The sequence below is a fragment of the Gastrolobium bilobum genome, unplaced genomic scaffold, assembly GCF_033153095.1.
Source record: "Gastrolobium bilobum isolate Gb01-03AN ecotype WA unplaced genomic scaffold, APGP_CSIRO_Gbil_v1 utg1842, whole genome shotgun sequence".
NCBI lineage: Eukaryota > Viridiplantae > Streptophyta > Magnoliopsida > Fabales > Fabaceae > Gastrolobium > Gastrolobium bilobum.
The window spans coordinates 212,649-238,506 of record NW_026897941.1 but is presented as its reverse complement, the minus strand read 5'-3'; the positions used below and the strand labels follow the sequence as shown (position 1 = coordinate 238,506).

General features: G+C 35.6%; 1 protein-coding gene across 4 annotated transcripts; it reads left to right on the top strand.

Annotated features, from left to right (window-relative positions):
• Positions 1-901: 901 nt before the first annotated feature.
• LOC133311621 (histone-lysine N-methyltransferase ATXR7) lies at positions 902-25,858 on the top strand. 4 transcript variants are annotated; one of them, XM_061512695.1, is made up of 19 exons: positions 902-1,300; positions 1,395-1,511; positions 3,727-4,047; positions 4,127-4,465; positions 4,541-4,852; positions 4,930-5,388; positions 5,540-5,963; positions 6,054-6,173; positions 6,320-6,744; positions 6,833-6,955; positions 11,209-11,289; positions 12,077-12,130; positions 12,271-12,422; positions 14,791-14,836; positions 14,908-14,963; positions 18,148-18,264; positions 19,291-19,417; positions 20,429-20,483; positions 25,815-25,858. In XM_061512695.1, the coding sequence occupies exons 1-14, from the start codon at positions 905-907 to the stop codon at positions 14,810-14,812; spliced, it is 3,345 nt and encodes a 1,114-aa protein (XP_061368679.1). In that variant the 5' UTR covers positions 902-904; the 3' UTR covers positions 14,813-14,836; positions 14,908-14,963; positions 18,148-18,264; positions 19,291-19,417; positions 20,429-20,483; positions 25,815-25,858. The 4 variants fall into 4 exon arrangements, with proteins under 4 accessions (XP_061368679.1, XP_061368682.1, XP_061368680.1 ...); XM_061512698.1 differs by lacking the exon at positions 25,815-25,858 and having other exon boundaries at positions 5,540-5,885; positions 20,429-20,566; XM_061512696.1 differs by lacking the exon at positions 25,815-25,858 and having other exon boundaries at positions 18,133-18,264; positions 20,429-20,566.

The window sequence follows — 25,858 nt, the reverse complement described above, 5'->3', positions numbered from 1 at the left end:
GGTTTTCACTTTTCAACACTTCACCTAACTCCTATTTTTCTAGAATCTTTATGGTGGATAACCTTAATTGGACTTTTTAATGTGGTGGTTTCTTTGTTGATTCTAGTGTATTTCCTTTAATTTTCGAGCAACTTCTTTTGATTAGTTAGAGGGGTTTAGACAATGTGTGAATTTTTAAGGAGAAAGTCCTAGATCATTATGGAATTGAATCGTGCTTATGGCCTCTCTTGGGTTCTTTGTGCATGACTTCTTTAAGTCTACTTGGAAAATATGTGGAGAGATCGGAAAGCTCTTTGGTATTTTGGAGATACTTTTTCTTCTTTTTGTATCCTTTGCTTAAGTAGGATATTTTATACTCCTCATTGCTTGTATACCTTCTCTTATAATAAAATTTCTTGAACTACTCCCCATTAAACCCCGACTAGTGAAGGTGGGGGTGAGTGCAATCCTTCTAATAAAATTTCTTTTAGTATAAAAAATGATAGACAGAGTGATGCTGACAGTTGGATGGAATTAAATCAAATGTGAATGATATTAACATACACATATGATAACAAAACTGCAACTGAATTAAAGCCAGTTTTAAACTTGGGATATTAACCTGTGAATAAACATTACCCCCCCCCCCCTCTCTTTCTTTCCTTTTCATATTAATATCTCTTACATCCTTGAATGCTTCCCCTTGTATAGGAGTACTGGTGATATTCCCTCTTGCTGCAATATTGATGATAAAGTTGATCCAGATTCTGGAATGGAGATGAGCTGCCCATCAAATGTTAATAGTGGTGAGGTTCCTGTGTGTTCTACCTCGGGGAATATTTCACACCTGGACCAGAGTTTCTGTGGCTATGTGCAACCATCCACTTTTGTGAGTGGATGGATGTATGTGAATGAACATGGGCAAATGTGTGGTCCCTATATTAAGGAGCAGTTATATGAGGGTCTTACTTCTGGTTTCTTGCCATTTGAGCTTCCTGTGTATCCTATCGTTAATGGCACAATAATGAACCCTGTGCCATTGAATTATTTCAAGCAGTTTCCTGACCATGTATCCACTGGGTTTGCATATCTGAGTATGGGTATTGCAGACACAAGGATGCCTATAAGTTGCTCCTCCTCTTCTTCTTGTAAGGACATGGCAGTTTATGGGCAAGATCGATCTTTTGAGCATGCTGCTTCTTTAGCTGTTAACCCTGATTCACAGTCTGTTTCACAGTCACTTGTCAATTACTGCATTAACGACTCCAATCACTTAAATTCAAACTCAGCAGCATTCAACAGCATAATATCTTGTCCGATGGTAGTGCAATATATGCTCTATGCTATGTTATATATAAGTCAGTTTGACATTCCAGTTTGTCTTTTTGACGGTTGTGTCTTATTTCTTATTTCAGTTAGTCGAAGAATGCTGTTGGCTTTATGAGGATAATAAGGGTATGAAACATGGGCCCCATTCTATTTCAGAATTGATTTCCTGGCACCGTCATGGATATCTTGAAGATTCAACAGTGGTAAGATGCCAATATTGATCCAGTGAAATATTATGCAAGCTGCAGATTTGGTGCAGGAAATGATGAGTTGATGAATTTTCGTAATGGGGTTTATGATTATCCCATTGTTGCATCAGAATTTGTTTTATTTTTGTTCTTATTATTACTTGTTAGTTTTCAAGAAGCTGGCAAAGAGATTGGTATTAACTTTTGATCTATTCTTTTACAGCTAAATTACAATTTTGATACCTGGAATTTGGCCCACTTATCAATTGGGTATTTGAAAATTATCTAGTAGGTTCAATTGCAGATATAAGCTATCACAGATCTAATGGAAATTGCCAACTCATGTAGAAATATACTGATGTGGCAATTGGCAAATTGTTGACATAATCAACAATCATTCCATTTCCACATAAGCATGTTTGTTCCAAAGTCAGCACTCTCCATTAAATTTAGTTGACTATTCCTAAATCTGGATTTAATTGAAAATTTAAAATTTTTAAGGACTCAAGTGAAACCTGCATATTTTTTAAGTATCCAGTTGTGTGTCCCAGTTTGTGATCAGATTGCCGACACCTTTACTAAGCCTCTTTCAGCAGCCCGTTTCTGTGAGCTTAGAGATAATCTTTAAATTGCACTATGTTGTGTATTTTGTATTTCTGTATCAAGATTGTATAAGTATCCTGCAACTATATTTCTTTTTGAATCTTTACATTGTTCTAGGATTCTTTGAATTTTTGTTTTATGCTAATAATATATTGATCAAAAGCAGGAGGGTAAAAAGAAAAGAAGAAACCGGTTGGTAGTAATGGCCAGGGTAGTGGTGGAGATTTATGGTGCTCATGAAAGTGTGTCTAGTTGCAGCAAATAATAGTTGTAGTGATGATAAAGCCACTTTGCATTTAGGGCCAGTTTGGTGTGACGTGTAAGGCATGATAGTATAAGCTTATACTATACGTTATGACATTTTTAGTTGTTTGGTGTGACCACAGTATAGTATAAGCTTATACAGCATAATCCCTTAATACATCAAAACGATGTATAACTTAATCCGGCCTAAGGGTGAAGGATAAGACCTGATAAGAGATTGATGTATTAACATCGTTGACCAATGTAATTCTCAAAAATTAATATATTATTTTAATATTAATCTATTAAAATAAAAATTTAATTTTCAATATATTAATTTTTAAAATATTGAATATTTTTATTTTTATAAAAATTAATTTATATTTTGGACACACTGATCAATAAATTTTTATAAAAATTAATATCATATGACATTTATTGAAGAATTATATAAATTCTTTATTAAAAGATATTTTTATTAAAAATATTTATTTTTATCATATATAGTATTATACAGTGCATTACCAAATACTAGATGATATTATCTTATACAATATATTATTTTATACAATACCGTGCCAAACGCTTGATAGTATTAAAATTCAATCAGGCCTTATACTATCAGGTCTTATACTATCAGGCCTTATCCTATACTATGCACCAAACATGCCCTTAGGTGCTTTGGCTTTGCATTGCTGGGTTGATTAAGTGTCTTATGGGAGTGGATGGTATTTATTGTCATCAAAGATGATGCGGGCAATGGTCTTGTGAGCCAAGCTCATCTGGTTTGGACATTTGCTTGCAAATTCTCATTTGGGTCTCCATTGACAATCTAAATTCCCAAGCCACTGATTCTTGAATCTTGAAACTTCAGAGAACTGCTAACCTGATTTTTATCTGTTAATTTTTTTTTTTTGTTAATTTCCAACCATTTGTATTGTTATACTTCCTTCATTCCCCCCCCCTATTTATGATTTTATCGTCGGTTGCCTTTTCCTAAAATACATCTCGCACCTCGATTTTTTTCCCAAGTTTATTTATGGAGCTTTAATGCAAAATTCTAGTCCTTGTAATTTCTGCTTTTAACTGTACTAGCATTAAATTTTCTTTTAATGCAAGGTTTTTGGAGGTGTCTAAATGTGTTGATTAGTTTTCATGGATGCTTGAATATAATCACCTGGTTATCCTTTCTTCTTACAGTGGTTCTGTTTCTCGCTTTGTTCTATGGACATTAGTTCTGTCATCTTGTTTGTCTGTGGAAAAATTAAAATAAAAACAAAATTGTTGGAACATTACTTTAATGCCTGGTTTTTCCCCTGCTTTGTCTAGATAAAGTAATGTTACTCTGACATCACTCTATTGACTGATTTATGTTAATTTACAGATCTCTCATTCTGACAAGAAGCATGGCACCTTTGTGCTACTGTCTGCTGTAAATGCATTGAAAGGAGATATATCAAGAACCGTCTATGGATCAGGTTCCAAAAGCAATGAGGTTGGTTGTATGGTTGACTTAATTTGTGAAATATCTGAAAACATTTCTTCCCAACTGCACTTGGGTGTCATGAAAGCTGCCCGCAGAGTTGTGCTGGATGGGATTATTGGTGATATCATTGCGGAATTTGTTACTGAAAAGAAACATAAGAGGCATAAGCTTGAATCAGCTGATCAGGTGTCTGAGACTTGCATATTGGACAGCAAAATGGTAATGTTCAATTGCTTTGCTATTAGTATTGTTGAAATTGTATACAGCTTAATAAGTTATTGAATATTTGCTTTAACAGTCTAAGTTTGCTGTGGAGATAAGTAAAGGTACTGCCATTCCAAGTAAGCCTGCATCTTCCCATATTTTGGATGATCAGGCATGTCTTGAGATTTCCAGATCGTCTTCAACAAGCAATAAATCTGTTGGAAGTGTTGAAAATTTTTGGTGGTCATACGCTGTTGTTCGGAAAGTACTTTTTGATTATTGCATGCAAGTCATGTGGAATTCTGTGTTTTTTGACACACTAGCAGAATACTTAATTTCCTGGAGAAAGAGCAAACTTTGGTCTTGCCCTAAACATGAACCATCTGCTAATGGATGTGGAGATTATTATGTTGAAAAGATTGAATCTGAAGCTGTGAGTACTGAGTAGCTTGCTTAGTTGATGTTTTTCCTTTATTTTACCTGTAATAATCATACAATTGTTGTACAGTTGGTTCTCAGGCCAGGTTCCTCTGAATGCAATGCTGATGGCAATAATCGGTTCAGAGCGCTTTCAATGGAAAGAGATTATCATCCTCTATTGTCCTCATCTCCTAGTAGCCTCAAAGGTGGAAACGTACTTGAAGGTCAAAGAGTTTCATGCACTTATTATAACTCTAAAGATTTGACATGCATTCTTGAAAATGTGGAGAATGAGCTTCATTCCTCTTCAAAGTTGTCTTTAGCTGAATACGTTCGAAGCTTTGTTGAAGAGGAAGTGAACAAATTAATTCATTTGCCAGGAAAATGCGAATTGCGTGAGGTAACTTGATTAGAAGTGTTCATTTTCTTTTATCTGTCTATATACTATTGGGTTGAAGAATCCTTTAATTCTTGCAGGTTGCTGTAAGTGACTGCGGTTTTTCAGAGATAATTACTGGTAAAACATCTGTGAAGGAAATTCTGAATGACAATTCTGTGGATCCTGTAAAAGCTGGGGATTCATTTTTTGAGTCTTCATCTGGAAACCAAATGTTTAATGTATTCTCAAAAGCATTTAAGGAGTTGTATGGATACATAGGTAATGTGGTTAATGAAGAGGAGATTTGTGATCTACCACCTGGATTTGAAGAGAAATCTCGAACAATCTCCCTCCACCACAATTCTAAATTTCGACCTTCAAGGTTAGTTGAATGTAATCCTAAGATTCCAGAATATGTTGCAACTGCACTGTGCCGGCAGAAGCTGCATGATGAAGTTCTAGAAGAGTGGAAGTCGTTGTTTCTTGATTCTGCACTCAATCAAAGCGGTATATCATCATGTACCATAAAGAAACATTTTCAGTCTGATGGTCACGAGGTAAGAATTTTTTTTTTTTTAAATTTTTATGAGAACCCAAATACTGCATTTCACCTTGTTTTCTGAGTGTCTGTCTTTGTTATTTTGTTTTATTTTATCTTATTGTTGTGTCTCTGTTAATTTATTTATATTTATTTTTGTAATCCTTCAGAAAGGGAAAGTATTCAGTGTAAGCAAGGAACATTTGAATGATGCTACTTCTGGACTGGGAAGAGTGAAGGAAGGAGCAAAAAGTTCTTCTGGTGTTCCTCTGGTGGTTGGAAAGTATACATATTACCGCAAGAAGCTATCACGGAAGGAGTTGTGTTCATCACAATCTGTAGCAGATGATTCTGGGCCAGGGAAGCAGCCTGTGGCTAAGTTAAGGAAACTTGTTTCTGGAGATGTGGGTGAGACTGCAGAAATTAAAAAAGCTGCTGTTAATCGTGGAAAGACTAGGGTGATTAAAGGGAAGGATACATCTTCTAAGGGCAGGTCGTCTCCTGTCAATGTCAACAGTAGGTTGCATAGTGATCAATTATCCTTGAAGAATAAAACTAATCGGAAAGTTTTGAAGTTCTCACATAAAGTTCAAAGTATATAATTTTCCTTGTTAATTTGTTGACACTGGTTTTATAATTATAAATTTGTGGAAGAATAACTGCTGTCCATTTTTCGTTATTCAGATGATGTTATGGATGTTGTAAAATCTAAGGGTGTTGGCATGAAGAAGGTGGTTAGAAGTGGCTGTGATGGCTCCATTCAAGGGAAGACCACTGGTCATTGCTCCAGAGAGATACTAAATGGTAGGTTTATGGCATATTCTTACTGGATTCTTTTATGTTTCTCAGCTTCTCATTTCGTGTTGAAACTTGTCTGATTGTTGAAAATGTCTTTATAATATAGTTTTCAGACTGGATTTATATTTTTTTCATCCTGTTCCTGTTTGCAGCAACAAATAAAGTGTCAAAATCAAAAAGGAAGCATCTAATGGATGGTATGGCATCATCCCGTCCTGGGAAGGTTTTGAAAATTTCAAATGATGGTGCGAAGCTGGGAGCTAGCAAACACGTTTCTAAGGCAAGGAGGAATTCTGCTAAGTCCAAGCCATTGAATTTATGTCCTAGATCTGACGGATGTGCTAGGACTTCTATTGATGGGTGGGAATGGCATAAATGGTCTCGAAGTGCCAGTCCTGCATACAGAGCACGTGTCAGGGGTCTTCCATGTCTACCAAACAAGTGTATAGATTCTGAAAATAATTTATCTCAGTTGTCAAATGGAAAGGGTCTTTCTGCCAGAACAAATAGGGTGAAATGGCGTAATCTTCTTGCTGCTACTGAGTGTGCGGATCTTCTGAAAGGGCCTCAATTAAAGGTGATTGAAGAATGGATGTGTTTTTGGTGATTCTTATCTAGAGCATCTGGATACATCAGATTTGAACTTTTTGTTTTGCATTTTTCAGGCTAGGAAAAAGCGTTTACGTTTTCAAAGGAGCAAGATACATGACTGGGGTCTTGTTGCCTTGGAGCCAATAGAGGCAGATGACGTTGTGATTGAATATATCGGAGAATTAATCCGTCCTCGGGTATAAAAAATAACTATTGTTGCTAAGATGCATATTTCAAGGCTATATCATATATATGTCTGTTTTTACAAGTGAATTTGAATTATATATTATGTATGCAAGTCGATCAGATTAGGTAGGTTTGTCTTATCATTTCCAAAATTTTCATAAATAATTTAATGTTGATGAAGATGTATTACTTTTTTTATATCTCATTGCAAATGAGCACTTATATTCTGGGTGCAAGATATTTTACAAGCTTTCTGTTTAGTGGTTGCTTTACTGAAGAATGAATACTTTAGGAAGCTATTGATGGCTGTAAAATCTGATAGGATTCTGTTCTCCTATCTTACTGGAAAGAGGTATTTTATTAATGTAAAAGGAAAATATACAATGCAAAGAAAGATAATGAGCAAGAATTGCCCCCAACTTGAAGACCCTTCTCCAAGTTCTCTGCATAAGCAAGCCAGAAAATTACATAAAACCAACCTATCTTCCTAACTTACAGCCTAGCCCTATAAAAACAATCCTACACTACTATATCTTTCAATAACTGCCCACTACTACAGTTAAAAAAAAAAAAAAACTACCCCTCACTAACATTTCCCACAACCTCTGTTAACTGCCCCTGTTTCTTCTGACTTGATTCCCATCAATACTCTCCTGAAAATTTGCCTTGTTCTCAAGGCAGAACCTGGGCATCTCATCCTCTTCCTTTGCCAACAGTGAATCAGCCTTGCCTACTGAATCGTCATCTTCCCATATCAGTAACCGTAATTGTCTATCTGGGCATTGAGGAGTTGGGGAGAATTTCTGGCCGCATTTGAAAAACAACCCTTTTGCTCTTCTCTCCATTAATTCTTGATAAGTCAGATTACGCACTCCTTTATTGGAGCTCCCTACTGATTGGCTCTCGGTCTTAGGGAAACTACTAGAGGCCTGTTGCGATGCTGCTGGCTTAAAATTGTAATTTTGACTCACTCCTTCTATGATTTTGGATCCCCCTTGGTTTGAAACAGCCATGGGGTATATCTTTCAAAATGTTGAGTGCTCCGTAGTTCCAATTGATGATTTAGATGTACCCATCAAGCCAAATTTCCTTTCTGCAACTCTAGCTAAAGCAATCATCTTGTATCTATTTGGGGGATTAAGCATCATTACTTCCAATTGAATCTCTTCCTTCAATCCTCCAAGGAATATGCCCATGTATTGTTGGTCAGGCATTGGGGAAATTTGAGCGGCTAACATCTCAAATTCTTCGACGTAGTCGTCCACCGTTCCTGTTTGGGTCAGCACCTTGAGTTGTGAAAATGGGTTTCCAAAATGTGTCTCTCCATACCTATCGAATAAGGCATGCTTAAATTTCTCCCAGTCTAAGAGGGTCAGACTCTTTTATCACCTTAAACCAGTGCCATGGTGTTCCTTCCATGCTAATTTGAGCGAATTGCAGCCGCATCTCAGGGGGAATTCCCTTCACAGAAAAATAAGCCTCTGCTCTAGCCACCCATCCCACTGGATCAGCACCTATTAAGGTTGGAAACTCCACCTTCTTTGCTGTTATGCGATAGTCTTCAAAAGGAGGAGTGCATTCCCTCTCAGCTTCTTTTTCATGCCCTGTTTTGTGACGGTTACTGGACCCAACATCTGTTCTTGACCCAGAATGTGCAGGACCTGATGTCCCTTGGTGGTGCTTGAATCCCTCGCAGACCTCCATGTGAAGGGACGCCACTGATTTGGTGAGTTCCCCTAAGCTAGAAATGATGGAAGCCAACTTACCCGAATGTTCTTCGAGTTGCAGGCCGTGGTTTTTCATGGCAGCGTCATGATTCTTCAATACCATCTCCTGCGACTTGAGAGACACCTCCACTGTCGCCATTTTTGACTCCCAACACATCAATCCGCTGATTAGCCATTCTCGTTACCATAAATTAAAGGCTCTCTTCTACAATCAACTTTCAACGAAAGCACCAATTGATAGGATTCTCTTCTCCTATCTTACTGGAAAGAGGTATTTTATTAATGTAAAAGGAAAATATACAATGCAAGGAAAGACAATGAGCAAGAATTGCCCCCAACTTAAAGATCCTTCTCCAAGTTCTCTGCATAAGCAGCCCAGAAAATTACATAAAACCAACCTATCTTCCTAACTTACAGCCTAGCCCTATAAAGACAATCCTACACTACCATATCTTTCCATAACTGCACACTACTGCAGTTAAAAATAAAATAAAAATACCCCCCACTAACATTTCCCACAACCTTTGTTAACTGCCCGTTTCTTTTGACTTGATTCCCATCAAAATCCATAAGCTGTACTCTCTGCTTGAAATGATCCTCCTTATGGCATATGTACGTTAAAAGTTTAAGCTTAATTAGTGAATATCATGGTAGTTAGAATCACATGAATAGTGATTCGGTGTGAGTTTTTGCCCAATTTATACAGTTAGGATGGAGTATCATTTTGTAACTAGAATAGGATGTTGAACTGTCAGAATCATGGCGGAATCACAAATCTTGGAGGTATAAAGAGCCTAACGGCCACTGTGTGGGTGATGAATCAAGGCTGTGTAGTCAGAATCTTGTCGGAGGAGAGAGATCTATGTAGAAATCGACTGGAAGCGGGCTGAGACACGCCAACCAGTGTCGTTAAAACGTAGTTTCTACCTAGAAACGGTAGGGGTGAGCAAAAACGTAAAATCGTGAAACGTAAACGAAACGTAAGAGTCTACTAAATATAAATATATATATATATATGTATTCAAAATATACTTACTAAGAGTTTACTAAGTATAAATATAAATATAAATATATATATATATATATTCAACATATATAAAATCAAAACACACCAATATATAACTCATTATCTACATATTCAGTAATCATATAATATTAAAATATATATTCAGTAATATTAAAATATATTAAAATAAAACATATATTCAGTAATCATAATAAATATTAAAATATAATAACATATATTATGCATATATTTATAATTTTCAATTATTTTTTGAATTATCTACATATTTATAGAAAACTTGAAAATGAGAAAAGAATATATATATACAAAATCATCGGTGAAATTGAAAATGGGATCGTTATCTTCTCTCTCTCCACACAAATTCCATAAAAAACCAGTTACAATGTCATCGTTGAATTTCGATGGCTGAAGAATCATCATCATCGCTATCGCCCCAAGCTCCTCCTCCTCCGCAGTACGTCGAGGTGAACTGCAAAAGCTCTGGCAAGACTCGGCTGTTCGCAATGGAAACCGATGCAGGGTTCATGATGGCACTCATAAAGCGGAAGCTGAAAGGAGCAGTTCTGGTTGCTTCACATATAGAAGCAGTGAGTGAAGGATGCTTTTGGACTCACCTTCTCAGATCTCGTTTCTTCAGGCAACACACATCATCGCTATAGCCATTGTTGTTGTTGTTAGCCACGGTGCCACTGTGGTTGTGGTTGATCTTACTGGAACCTTGGTCGTCCATGGCCGAGAAAGAAGAGAGAAGAGAGCGAGTTTGCCGGTATCCTCCATTTCTTTTTTTTCTTTTTTTAAACTGAGTCAACTCGGTAAACTCGCCGAGTCAACCGAGTTGACCCGCCGTTTCAACCGAGTTGACCCGCCGTTTCAACCGTTTCAACTCATTTTCCGTTTCAGCATCCGTTTCAACACGTTTTTTAGTCAAAAAACGTAGAATCGTACGTTTCATCCGGTTCGACACTACGTTTTAACAACATTGACGCCAACACTTGCAGCCCAGATGGAAAGATGCTGCAAACTATTGATTGGGGCACGAGGGCGCATTGCTATTCCAGCAAAGGCAGCCTCCGTGGTCATACGGTCTGGCACTGGTGATGAGAGTGGTGGTGGGGTTGGTGGGAGGTGAAAAGGGCCAAAGGTTTATGCATTTGAGATGGAAAGTGGCACATGAGAGATATAGAAGAGGGGTCCAAAATTAAAAAAAAAAGGGTTTTTCTTGCTAGATTTTTAAAATTGGAGAGAGAAGAGCATAATTAATGCACATAAAAATTAAGGAATTTAATGTGCATAGAAAATGAAATAAGGAAATTGTTTATTTCTGTACTTATTTTTGTAGTTTAATATGTGAAATTATATTTTGTATTATTTTTAATAATTGATCTTGAATCTTAAATCTTAATAGGTCTTCGTGATTTGATTCCTGATTTAACAACCCTGTTCAATATCATTTTTAATGCATTTGCTTTTTCATTGGATCAATTAACTGATATGAATTTGTTTGTCACAGATATCTGATATACGTGAGCGTCAATATGAGAAGATGGGAATTGGAAGCAGTTACCTTTTTAGACTTGATGATGGATATGTGGTTAGTACGCTGTGTGGTATTTTTTTACATTTTAGATTTTGGAAGTTTCATATATCTTGCTTCTCTAAGGTAATTATGGAGTCATTGTGTCAGATGACTCAGATATTTAATTTTCCCTATCTTGGTATTGAGTGATATTGTCACTTTCAGTTTTCTGCAATTGAAACATAATGAAGTTTAAGGACCAAAGTGTAGTCAGAGTTAACCTACTTTCTGGATTGTCTTGAGTTTTGAAATTTTGGGGTTTTAAAAGTTGATGAGGATTCATGCAGACCTGATCGCTTGTCTAGCATGGTTAGACATTAGAAGGTTGATGTGTGGGCTTGTAACTAAAATATTGGATGTTAGACTTAGAATGTGATTGACACTTTGTGCAACTAGGATTTGAATTCAATACTTTTTTATGAATGGGTCAGCGTGATAGTTAGCTAAACAGGTAGTTGTGTCTTTCTTAATCTGATGGTGGGGTGATTAATCAAAACATTATCACCAATTGATATTGAGAACTAAAGTTCCAAGTTATTGCTTGAATGGCTTATTTGGCTCATGTAAGCTCCTTTTAAAAGGTAATCCTAACACATGATAACTTGTCATATGATTGGTTATTATACTAGATAAGCTAAAATAAGACCTAATCTACAAAATCTTAACTAAATGTAGCATAAGTTATGTGTTGTTTTGCATGTGTGCTAATTAATATTCTCAATATAAGCAGATGTTGATAAATTCAAATTTAGTGATAAATATTGAAATGATAGGTTTGCTTTTCGTGTTTGAGTATGTGTAGGTTGATGCTACAAAGAGAGGTGGGATTGCAAGATTTATTAACCATTCTTGTGAGGTACTTGTCTAGTATTATTATATTTCTACATGCATGTGTTTTTTATATCCATGCATTTAAAGAAGTGTTTGGGGTGTATGCTTGTGTTACTTCTAATCTTGATTTCACGTTCTTCCAAATTTGAACTGAATTTTTGGCAGCCTAACTGCTATACAAAGGTTATATCCGTGGAGGGTCAAAAGAAGATTTTCATATATGCAAAACGGCATATAGCTGCTGGTGAGGAAATTACATACGATTATAAGTTCCCCTTGGAGGAGAAAAAGATTCCCTGCAACTGTGGTTCCAAAAAGTAAGATTATGACACCTCAATTTTTTACCATATCTTTAGGCCTATGGTTTTCTTGGCTTCATTGCTAGATATTTGAATTGCATTAATTTAATTATAAAGTACTATGTTTAGTTTCATGAACTAATTATCCCAAAAGATTAAGTTATTATGATGACACATGAATGGTTTTATGTTAACATCTTTAACACGCTCTTTTACACAAGAGTTCTTTGGCTTGAAGAATGGACTAAGCACATGCCCACCTATTGTTTTGAAATTTTACTTTTTATTAGAAGAATGGAGGTGGCAAGGATTGAATTTTAGAGGTCATAGAGGTTCTGATATCATGCCATGAAACAAACTATTCCAAAAGTTGGAAGTGTTAGATGAAGACACATTATGATTTTATATTAACATCAGTAACATATTCTATGATGCATGTGTATTGTGTACTACTAAATGGTTGCTGCACTGGTGCTTGAACTTGTTGGGTAAACATTTATACATACCTAAGGTTTCTTAGGAAGCTGTAAAAATAATTATTTTCCCCCAAACAAGCTAAGTATAGGTTTGTATCTATGTTTGACTCGAGTCCATACCTTTCAAAGTTTTACTTGTATTGGACATACTTTTTGGCACATCCAAGAGCTAGTACCTCAATGCACGTTTTTTGTTTTTTTTTTGGTTTTCCAAAGGTGTCTCCCACCCATTTGGATGAGAATAGTCCTCTCTGTGGCGTGGAGCATAAATAATTTTACCACTGGCGCCAAGGTGCTTCGTCTAGAAATTGAACCAGTGACCTTTCAGTTACAATAACCCTTCCTTGGGAACAATCCGTTTACCAACTGTGCCATTCCTTGGGGTTATTTGGGGTTATTTGTAAAGCTTTTTTTCTTATGATATAATTGTAGTTTATGAGTCAAGAGAAGTAAGCTGTAAAATTGAGTTGTGAGGAGAAACAAAGTTTTGTCTGCTACGTAGAAATATTAGTAGGATGAAGCATATGGAAAACAACTTATGCAGTTCAAGGCATGGGATTTGGAGTCTCACATTGGAAAGATAAGATTTTGGTGTAGGGTTTATATGGACTTTGGGCTCTCCTTCCTTACAAACTAGCTTTTGGGATGAGGTTCTCTCAAGGTTCGTATCCATTGGTGTCTGAGCCTTCTATTATGTTTCCTAGTTGCAATCGAGCGGCGCAGTTGGTGATACTGACATTGCAGTGTCCGCCCAGTGCTAGTAAAAGACTAGCGCAAAGCTAGACCGCATGGGTGCTAGGGATGCAGAGCGTGGTGGGATATTATCTAGTTGCAAGGCATGCGACTTGGAGTCCCACATCGGAAATATAAGGTTCTGGTGTGGGATTTATATGGACTTTGTGCTCTCTTACCTTATAGGCTAGCTTTTGGGGTGAGGCTCTTCTAAGGTTCGTATCACGAGGTAGCAATGTTTTCAAGGTGAGAATTGAGGACTGGGTCATACCACAAGTTGCATGGTTTTGGGTATCTTGGGTCTATCTTAGAGAGTAAATGAGGAGATTGAGAGGATGTAACACAAAGAATTCAAGCTGGGCTAGTGCAATGAAGAAATGTTTAGGTGTAATGTGTGATTACAAGTTATCTATTAGACAAAATAAAAATTGTAGTGAACAACTAGAAGGCAAGTAATTCGAGAAATAACTTTTTTGCAAATATGAAGGGAAATGATGTGTATAAGGATTGCCCTCATCTTACCCTTGCTAGTCCATGTTTAATGAGTGGTTTTAAATACAAGGCCGGCAATGTTTTGTTGTAGTAAATGTCCAGCAGTAAAGTGCCTACAAGAAAAAAGTGTAGCGGATGAGTGTTGTGGTGGTGAATGGATATATTAGAAATGATAAGGTCAGTAGCAAATGTATTTTGGTGGTGAAAGTTGAAGTAGCACCTATTGATGAGAAAATGACTAAAACTTGCTGAAGGTGATTTGGTCAAGTGAAGGAAAGACGAATAGAAACTCCAGCGAGAAAAAAATGGGTGCAATGAATGAAATGGATCTAATAGATCAAATGAAAGATAGTATGACCAAAAGTGGTGAAGGAAGATTGAAAACAACTTTAGGAGAAACCATTAATGAAGATCATGATTTGAATGGATTTTCTGAAAATTTTGTTTTTAATAAAACACAATTGCATTATTTAATCCATGTAGCCAAGCCTACGTAGTGGGACAAGACTTTTTTGTTTTTTATAACCCTAATCTATTAGTTTATTTGACTGACTTTTGAATTGGATGAGTATTCTTTCAGAACTTTCAGGACAAAAATGAGGGTGAAAAATCACCTTTTTGTTCTTCTTGCTAATGGTGGAGATATACATTACACACATAATAACTTTTGCGTACTTATTATGCAGGTGTCGTAGATCATTGAATTAGGCAATGATTGAGTCTCTAATCCTGGTATGCACTTACCGCCGAAGTTGAATTTTGTTATTTGCAACTTCACTCTAATTTGTTCAATGTTTTTGTAGGTTGTTCATTTCAAGGTTACTTGTTAACTTATTGGGTGGAAAATTATTTTGCCGTGGTATGCACTCTTGTCCAAAACATTAGTATTTAGTTATGGCATCCCAATTGTTCATTTCATTATGTGCTTCTGTTTAAACCTCATTGCATGTCATGCTTATCTTTCTTAGGTGCAAATGTTGATCCTCTTCACTTTTTAGATAGTTAATCATTTCATTTATGAAGTCTTTCTCCTCTTGTCTCTTTACATGCCCTCGTTTTGTAACTTTTTTGTATAGGGTTTTTGTTCAATGATGTGCATTCAACTCTCTAAACTTCTGAATATGGCTTCAATTTATTAAACATGTTGGTAGTGTAAATAATGTCTAGATTTGTTAAGAACCAATTCAACCCAAAATCTTAAGGTGTTAAGTGAGGACCTTTTTAATGGTTTATATTATTCTCTAATACATCCCCTCACACAAGTGCCCTTTGAGCTTGAAATGTGGATATCGCACAGGCCCAATTTTTTTTGATTTACCTCGTGCTTATTTTAATTCCACTCGAAAGTGGGGGGCGGTGAGGATCGAACTCGTGACCTTATCACTGAAGCTCTAATACCATGTAAAGAACCACTTCAACCCAAGACCTTAAGGTGTTGGGTGAGGGCTTTTTTAATGGTTTATATTATTCTCTAATAAGATTAATTGATTTGAACCTGAGAAACTGTCTCATGACCACGCAAGGATTATGTTTATAATAATGAGATACATAGGACTGGGCTCTATTTACACTGTGGTACAAATAAACTAATAGCCTACAAATGTTATCGTATATCGTATATGCCAAGCTTGCTATAGATATAGTCAACCCAAAGATCTCTAAGAGTCTAGGTGAAAATATTTGCATGTTATCTTACGAGTTTACAAATGTTGTTTCCATCTCCCAATACTGCATGTTTTTGCGGACAAAGTGGCACTCAATTTCAGTATATTTTGTTCTTTCATGAAAGATTGGATTAGAAGATATGTGCACTTCATTGGCTGTTGCCAAGGTTGTCTAACTCGAGATCTTACCTAAGATTGGAAGGGGGTGAGAAAATTGTAAATCGTGAGATCGACATGGATCATCAGATCTTATATTTTTAATTTTAGTTATAAAAAATAATATTTGTGTATATGAAATACCATTTAAATTGCAACTTCAAACATAAAAAGATAGCAAATATAATAAACAACAAAAAGTTCAAATATGAAAGACAACTCCAAGTTATTATCAAATCAATTAACTTAAGATCTTAATAATAATTCATTTATCTAATAATTAAATCTTACTTACAATATAAAGTTATATTTAATATATATATATATACTTATATATATATAAAAAATAAAAAAATATTTAAATCACTATTAAATTTAGAAACATAAAAAATTTAATCTGTTAATTCAAATAAAAGAAAAAAAATGAAAAAAGAGAAGTCAATATAAATGTAAATAATATAAAATTAAAGTGCAAAGGAATGAAGGATAACATAATAAACTTTCTATCTCTCTCTTCAATGGCATAAGTTCGCTTGGAGTTCCTCTTCATTGATCTGGTCTCTGACAATATCCTCCGGCTCTGCCCTTTTCTCTTTCTTTCTCTCACACACCTTTCTCTGGGTATTTTCGCAAATGGTCCGAAATGGTGGGATCGAAGATCCCATCGATTTTACGCTTTTCATCATTGAACACACGCGAGTTGAACGGATTTCGATCCACTATGTGTTATGGATTGCTATCAGGCAAAAAAATGTAGGATCAGTCAATCCTACGATGTTCGGTGCTATTTTAACAACAATGGTTGTTGCTCACAGACTTGGTCCTTTGATCAGTTGCTCAAACCAGATAAGTTCATAGGTTGCAGTTCCCATTGCTTGATACTCAGTTTCTGTGCTTGATTTAGCTACCACCATTTGTTTCTTTCTTTTCCAAGGAATCAAATTTCCCCAAAGTGGACATGGTACCAAAGCTCTTGACCTTGGAGCCTCTTCTTTAGCAAAACCCTCATTATGTTGTGCCCATTGTGCAATGACCGTCTTCCCCATGCTACGCTTCATATCGGCAACCTACCTTCCCTGGCGCGGATCTTTTCGGCAGCCTTTCCTTGACTATGCATCCCTCTGCTCTATGGAAATTCTTGAGCAAACCTGTCTATTGAATGCCAAGTCAGTTGACACTTTTATGGATCCAAACACCTAACTCCTATCAAATCAGGGGGAGCTAATTTTATATCCCGGAAGATATATGTTAGTTTTGAAATTGTACTATCTCATAGTTACTTGTCCAGATATCTCTTGTATCTCAAAATGTGTCAAAGTTGCTTCATGAAAAGGCCTTGTCTATGAAGATAAAGGTCACTTTCAAAATGTTGGATACTTAGGTGCTGATTTGGTAGTCTACTCGACTAATAGATGATGCACTTGGGATATTGTATATTCCTTAGGGATCATTTAATTTCTTGGAAAGAGAAGCAAAATGTGATCGCAAGATCAAGTGCCAAACCAGTGTGTCATTCCATGGTCTCTGGCACTTGTGAACTCATTTGGCTTAAGCAGTTTCCTCAAAGAGCTCCAGTTTGGAGAGGTAATATATACGAGACTTGTTTGTGAGAATCAGACTGCGTTGCACACTTCCTCCAATCCAATGGTTTACAAGAGGATAAATCATATTGAGATCGATTGTCACTTCAGTTGTGAGAAAATATTATCTAGAGACATCAACTCCTGTTTTGTCCACTCAAATGATCAATGGACAAATATCTTCACTTAGGCTTTAAGAAGCCCTTAGTTAAGTTATATATGTAAGAAGCTTGGTACATATAACTTATATGCTCCAGCTTGAGGGGGAGTGTTGGTATTGTAAGTAAATAGCATCTAGATTCATTGTATTAGTAATGTCTAGATTGATTGTATAGGCTAACCATATCATGTATTTACAGTAATTAGGGTTTCTAGTATCTTTGTGATTATTGTTTTTCACCTATACAATTCAGTCTCCGTTGTGTAGACTAACTTGTGGATTTTCACTAACATAAGGAAATGAATGTTTTGGAAATGAGCATACCTTTTTTTTTTGGGTACAATAAAGGGGCAAGGCCCCATAAATGAGCGTACCTTAATTGTTAATGTTTGGTAGTTGTAATTGGTCAGAAAGAATTATTCTGCTTTGTTTGGAACATATTTAGTATGCTTTGTAATCTTATTGCAGCTGTCTTCGTTGCAGGATTATGCTCCCTAAATAGTTGGATGTTGCACTTTGAAGATTTGAAGACTCTGTTTTATATTTCACCTGACTTCAAATTGGATGAGTTGCAAGAGTACTTGCTTATGATCATACCTTGTACGTTTCAACTTTCTTCATGTAATCTGGTATTAATTGGGTTATTATTATTACTTTGTTTTTTTTTTTTTTTTAATTATGATCGTGTTATATTATTTTTATGTTACTTGATATGGACCAGATGTGTGTACCCTTAGATAACTAGAGGCGATTGCCAAAGAAAAATATGGGTGAATAGTTGTATTGTATAGATTCAGTTTCCTGTGTAAAGACTTGATGTGTTTACCTAATAATACATGTGTTGTCTTATTTTCATTTGGTGTCTGCTTGATATCTCCAGCATGCACCATAATATTTCCAACTTGCATTGTGTTTTAATTATGACTTATTGCATTCCCTGGATTTGCCCAACTACATGGAGATCTCTTCTTCTTGTTATCTTTTTTGAAAAATGTCTGTGTACAATACTTTTTTGTGCTTTAAATCTAATAATGTTAAATGCTTGTGTGAACTAATCTAGTTCCAACCACCAATGAATACAAGTTTCCTTGGCATAATTCAGAAAGTCTATCTTAGCATGCGTTGTATTTTTTCTGGTGGTAGTGGGGCTAGCATGTCACATGGCCACAACTGCTGTTGCACCATTATAAGGGTATGCAGCTACCATTTTTTATGGATGATTGATGTGTATGATTTAGCTCTGGCTCCAGTCATCATGTATACTTATGTGTTGGCTGTTTTTGTGACTTTAACTTTTCTATGTAGACTATATGCATATGATCAAATGATCAATTGAGCCTATCATATTTTTTGTCTCGAAGTTTAGATGTATGATTTACTTTATTGTTGGTTTGCTTTTAACTAAACCAGTTTGTTACACTGAATATTGTCTGTGAGAAACAAAAATAAGAAATGCAGAGTTACATTTGTGATTAGAAATATCAGTTATATTTGTGATATAGCTCTCGAGCCTTTTTTGATAAGTACTTCTTGATGTGTTGATGATAATAGTAATGGAAATAAAACAAAGACATGCCATCTGTTACATGAGTTCTGGGTATTGATTTAAGTATTATGGTGTTTCAGGTTATGGATCAGCATCATTAATGATAGGCTGAACTGAATACTATTGATGATTGGGATACAATTTGGGTTGCCTACTTGTTCGGTGATGAAATAACTAACTCGACATTCTTGTAGACTTTTTGTGGCAGTTGAGTTTCTCCTCTTAGCAGCTGTAAATAATTGTTTCCATGTTCATATGATCTAGTGAAGGAATGATTTGGTACAAAAGATACCTAATTTTTTAATTAGTAAAAAGCTTTGGAAACATTAGTGCATGCTACTGAAAATCGCAATAGTGCAAACCTCAAATCCCCTCTTCCCCCTCCCTAATACTCCAATTTTTTTATTTTATTTTATTTTTGGTCACATCCTCCTTGTTTGTGTCACAAAGATTCGATGGAATTGTGTTAGTATCTGCGGCTGAATAACCGGCAACTATTTGATGTATAATAATGGTATTGAAATTCCTTCTGGCAAGTCGATTGTAAAATTGTTTCGATATAAACCCTTTCTAACAGTGAAATATTACATATTCATGTGTTGGTGTTTCTTGAGCTGCATGATAAAATTCAAGGCTTCTTTTACCTTTAGTGAAATTACTCTATGTTAAGCATATCTGGATTTGTTTTTTTGGGTCTGTAAAACTATGCTTTAAAGTTTGTTACTTATGCTTGGTGTCGCTTCTCACATTCATCAACAAGAAAACGGGGGAAGTTCAATTAAAATTTTAGTCATGGCCCAAAATTGGGAAATTGATATGATTTGAAGGGAAGGGTTTTGTAATTGCTTTTCAAAAATCTGCTATGGTACGAGTCATGCGGTGAAATATATACTAATATGGAAAGAAGAAAAATTAGATAAGTGTTTTATATTTATCACTCTATAATAAGTACTCTAAAAACAAGAAATTATGGTTAGTGACTGCTTGGAATTTAAAGATTCCTTTGTGCTCTAACATGGTGACAAGATGTGTATGTCATTAATCTGGTGTATTCCTAGTTCTCAATACGTGTATGTGCATTATTTATTCGTGAGAGAAGCCTCTTGTGGAAAATTTTTGTAGGGATGTATCTTTCAAGTGCGTAGAATTTGTGCTATGATTGGTTGCCTTACCCTTTTATTTATTTGGCTTCCCTCCTTTTAATTCATGTGGTTGCAGGAGTAGCTCAAGTAGGAAAACTGTAGTAGTTTGCTGAGTTGGATTGTGCCTACTGGTATGTTTCTCTTTCTGTCCCTTGTTATGAGTTTTTTTTTTTTTTTTTTTAATTTGTTCTATAATGATCCCCAATTATTTCAACCAGTGTTATTAAACTCGAATCAGTCATTAACTCATTCGAAATATTGAGTCAATGGATCATCGGTTCAACCAATGAATTATTGGTTCAACCGCATGAATTAAATATATATATATAATAAAATATAATAAATATAAAATTAGAAGCATTTTAGCCAATAAATAGAGTTGGATTAGTAGTAAGTGCTATAATTTATAATTTACATGGTTTAAATTCGAATCTCATTAGTGATATTTTTCATGCATTTTGTCAAAAATTCCACAAATCCAATTTTTAGAAAACTGGTGCCAGTTTAATACTGGTTGAATCCGGTTTAGGACCAATTCATCGGTTTCATACCAAGTCAAATATATAACCGGTCCAATAATTAAACCAGACTAGTTGGGGGTCTGGATTACGGGTCAACCAATCGAATTGATTGGGTCGGGTCAATTATTATAACACTGCCCTCGACCCCTCCGGATATAAAAAGTGAAAAAGTATTTTCAAATGTGAATATGTGAATAGCTGGCCAGATACCATTCCAATTTGGAATGCACGAAATGTTCGGAAGGGGAAAGGAGCAGTGACTTGCGCTTTATTTTGTTGGATTGGCTCCTTATGATGCTTTATTCTCCTCGGTAATTGATATGCTTGCAAACTTACTGCAACGGACTCATTATAAATTGAACAAAAAAAGAATGATAATTGAATGTGAAAAAAGAACAATAATTTAACATTACTCCATTTTCTTGTTTTCTTTAGCATTAAAAAAAAGATAATTTAACAAAAAATACTTCACAAACTTCTTAAAACCCTCATTATTTTAGCGAGGAAAACAAGTGTAGAAATGAATTCACGTATTAACAACTTCGTTCGCGTGGAGTTTTCTTAAAAAAGAGAAGTTCGTGAATGGGAGTGTGTGGTGTGATGCATGTATAGTTAGGAATACAGCAGACCACATTCTTTTGTACAATTAGATTTACATATGAATTTGTTTGTAAGATATACCAAAATCAGTTATTTTAAAAATTCAGATGTGATCCAACTATATTTTGTTTTATGTAAGATATACATATGCTTTTGTTTTATGCCTAGTGTATACGTCAACAACTACTTAGATAAGGGCTAACGCATGAGATTGGCTAACTTAGTAGACCTTTCCCCTCATGAGAGCTGCTGTAATTTCAATATAAATCTCATTGAGATTAGTGGTTTGTCATGAGCCTTGAAATGATAAGAGTGTCTCATCAACCTAAACTTTTTCAAGCTTAAGAAAAAAAGTAGAAGCATATGTGCACAATAGTTCGGTCTTGTATGAAAACTCGTCCTAGAGCATGGCTGTATATGTTGGTCTTGTGGGATGATGAAAACATCAGACTAACTCAAAAGTGAATAATGTAGTGGTGGTTTGTAACAGAAGTAAGAAGTAGAAGGATGAGTTGCTTCATTGATTTGCAATTACAATGCTCTAAAATGGGGGCATGCCCATTAACGTCAAGTGGTTGGTCCTTCAACTTCCCTCTTCCCAAAGACTGGCAATGCTTATGCGCATGAAGAAGCCCATGTGATTTTGGCAATTAACTCCGCCTGTGTCTAATGCCTATATATAAAATAACACAGCCGGTCCCCAGCCCGGACAAAGGAGGAGGGTTGCAATTTAAAGTTTCTTAAGTTTCATTTGGCTTAACCAATTATGTACCTTGGTATTGAAAATATGTTACACATTTGAAAGGGTTCTTATAAATAATTCACTAAATATAGTATCTATGGCTTAATTTTCTGAAGATTCAACTTACTATGAATGATAAAATAAAAATTGCATTGTTTTGTTATGTTAAATTTGAGGATTGCTAATTTGAAATACAATTCTGAGTCCACCAGAGAGAGCTCGTTGCATAACAAGTTCTTGTATTCTTTAAGGATTTCATTTTGATTTACTGTGGTAATAAGTTCACAACTAACTGGGAAGTCAAATTCTTTTATTTGTGTCATACAAACTCTTCATCAGTCATATCGAAAGTTTTTGTATTTATACAAAATCAGTCAGCTCAGAATAAACATGATATTCGATCCTTAAAGTATTGGATTTCGGCTTTATTTGTTTCAATGTAGTATTTCGTCTAGTTTTTATGTTTGACCTATTTAAATTAGTTTCCATACTATAAGAGAATGTAATCCATTCTCATGTTTCCATGTTAACATAGCCAACAAAATGTCTATAAACATTTTTTACTTAGTATTCCATACAACGTTATGAATAAGTTGCTGACTACTGTTAACTGGCCATCTAAAATGTCATATTGCCTTAATCCATTCTCTGTCTTTCCTTTTATTAACATTGGAGACTTATATTCTTTTCTTTGCCATTCCTTTTTATTATGAGTTTCTAAATCCCAATGTGTTAGGATTGGATCTTGATACAACTATGATGTACGTTTTAATTTAATATCTCTTCTTTTACGAGGTAATTATTTCTGAGCTTATTGCTTTCATGACTAGATCACCATGCATTCATTTTATGTTTATATATATGTAATGTGGAATCGGTATATGAACTGCATATGAATACAATTGTCATATTTTCTAATGATTAAGGGATGGACATTACGAAGTGCAATCTTTTGGAAATTAATAGATCTCAATGCTTAATCCAATTTTAGCAGTATTAAGGAATTAAGTCTCTTATTTTATGATAAAGGGTCAAGCATCAAAGAATTGAATGTTCACTAATCAAGATGAACTCAATTGTCTATAGTCACAACTCACAAAAGAAAGGAATAAGGATAACTCTCAAATCAAGTGAAAATTAAGAAAAATTGAAATAGTTATTAAGAACTCTTTATATTTTGTTCGTTGTTTTATTTGTTATTTTAGTGTTGTTATTACTTTTATTTGTTGTTCTTTTAATTATAATTCACTATCTACAATTTACCTCATTTTAATTGATTCCATACATATCAAGTCAAAATAATAAATTAGTGCTTAGAATTATCAATCCTTGTGGAAATGATATTTTACTCACTTTTTATTATGTGCATGACTAGTGCACTTGCCAAAGTCACAACAACTAGTACACTAAAGAAAAAATCAATAAAGAAAAACTAGATATCATTATATTGTAAATATTAGAATTATTTATTTGATTATTATCTATATTAGTTAGATTACTCTAAAAGTTTCTTTAGGCTTAGCCCATTAGGTTTTTTAGTCTCTTTAAATAGAGAATTTTTGTATAGTTATATACAATTCAATATTATATAAATCCTTCTTTCTAATTTAGTATTAGAGTTCTCGATTCAGAAGGCTCTGTTTCCGCAACTGCCGCCTTTAAAACGGAACCCCTATATTTTTTGCCTCTCGCCGCTATTGTAAAATTTTCTGGGGACTTTTTGGACCGAGAGAACCACTGTTTGACCCTTTGTTGTTCTGATCATCGTCATCGTTAAGCGTCATTATTGAACACCACCGTTGACCATTGTCTCCGATCTCTTTTCCGACGATCCACCCACAGTTGTGATTGCCATGATGAGGCGAACCTTTCTGTCCCGAACCCACCTCGAGACTCCTTCTTATGCTCTCTCATGCGCGTGAAATAGACGCGCTCTTCCAACCTTTGTAGCGGCGCATGGGCTACCATCTTCACACGCGACTTGGAGAGACAAGCTCGCCCTCTCCTTCCGCGTCTGGATCTGTGACTACCTTGTGGTTTTGACTCTATCGCGTCTTTCCCACAATGTTTTTTCTCCTTTCGTTACTGTTCCGGTGGTGGGTTTTTCATGGTTCTGATCGTCTTGTGTTTTAGCAAGCGTTATATTAGACGTTGAAGACACTCCAACCATTCAACCATCTGTTACATGCCCTATGGATTCTCTTTCTCCAAATGATCTTCCTGCTTTCCATCAGAATTACCGTCTTAATGGGGAAAAATATTTACAATGGTCCCAGCTTGTTCTTACGATCCTCAAAGGGCGTCGTAAGATTGCTCATCTTGAAGGACCTATTCCTGTCAAAATAGATCCAAAATTTGCTAATTGGGATGATGAAGACTCCCTTATTATGACGTGGCTATGGAACTCTATGACTCTTGAGGTTAGTCAACATTGCATGTTCTTACCTACTGCTCTTGAGATCTGGGATGTTCTTAGGCAGACTTATTCAATAAAGCAAGATGCCGCCACCTGCTGATCTGAGGAATAGGATTTTTTCTTCCAAGCAGGGCTCATTTTCTATAATAGAATATTATGGCATTATGAATGGATTGTGGATTGAGCTTGATCAGTACCAGATTTTGAAGATGGAGTGTAGCAAGGATGCAGCCACTCTGGCCACCTCTACTCTGGCATTATGAATGGATTGTTGAAAGGAATCAGATCTTTGATTTTCTTTGTGGCCTCATCTTAGAATATGACTTTATTCGGGTTCAAATTCTTGGTAAAGAAAAATTACCTTCTCTTTATGAAGTTTTTCACATTATCAGGGGTGAAGAAAGTTGTAGGGCTGTCATGATGGGTGCAAGTTGTCCGAATGATCTGTCATGCTCTCATCTAAAGCCACTACTCCAGCTCTTTCTGATTTTAAGCCCACTGACAGGTCTGCTATGATCTCGGCTAAACCACCTCAGGGGTCCTCTTCTTCTTGGCCAAGCAACGAGGGGCGTTGATGCAACTATTATAAAAGACCAAGTCACACAAAAGACGTTTGCTACCGTCTTCACGGAAAACAACAGGTTCTGGAGAAGCTTGGTAAGTCAACCTCACGTGGTCAATCATTTTTAGCCTCCTCAGACATCCTTGCCTGGTGAGTTTACTACTATTCGTCGTGAGGAATTGGAACAACTTAGGTTTGTGTTGGAATCTCTCAATAAGCCCTTTGGTACTGGTTCTTTGGCTATGACTGCTAAGAACTCATGTACTCATTCTCTTATTGCTTATTGCAATGATTTCAAAACTTCATGGATTGTGGATTCTGGAGCTACTGATCATATGACTTGCTGCACTGACCCCTTTCTCTCTTATAATCCTATTGTTAGTATCTGTACTATAGTCGTAGCTGATGGATCACACACATCAGTTGCAGGATCTGGTAACATTAAAATTTGTTAGAATATATTAAATATGATTAATATATTCTAACAATATTCAACCCTCCTTGTGTCTTAAGAATGCTCTTCATGTTTCCCAACTTTCTACCAACCTCCTTTCTACTCATAAGTTTACTACATATTTGAATTGTACTGTAACTTTTTTTCCTACTCATTGTATTTTTTAGGGTCTCACCACGGGGAAGACAATTGGAGTTGCTAAGGAGCAGGG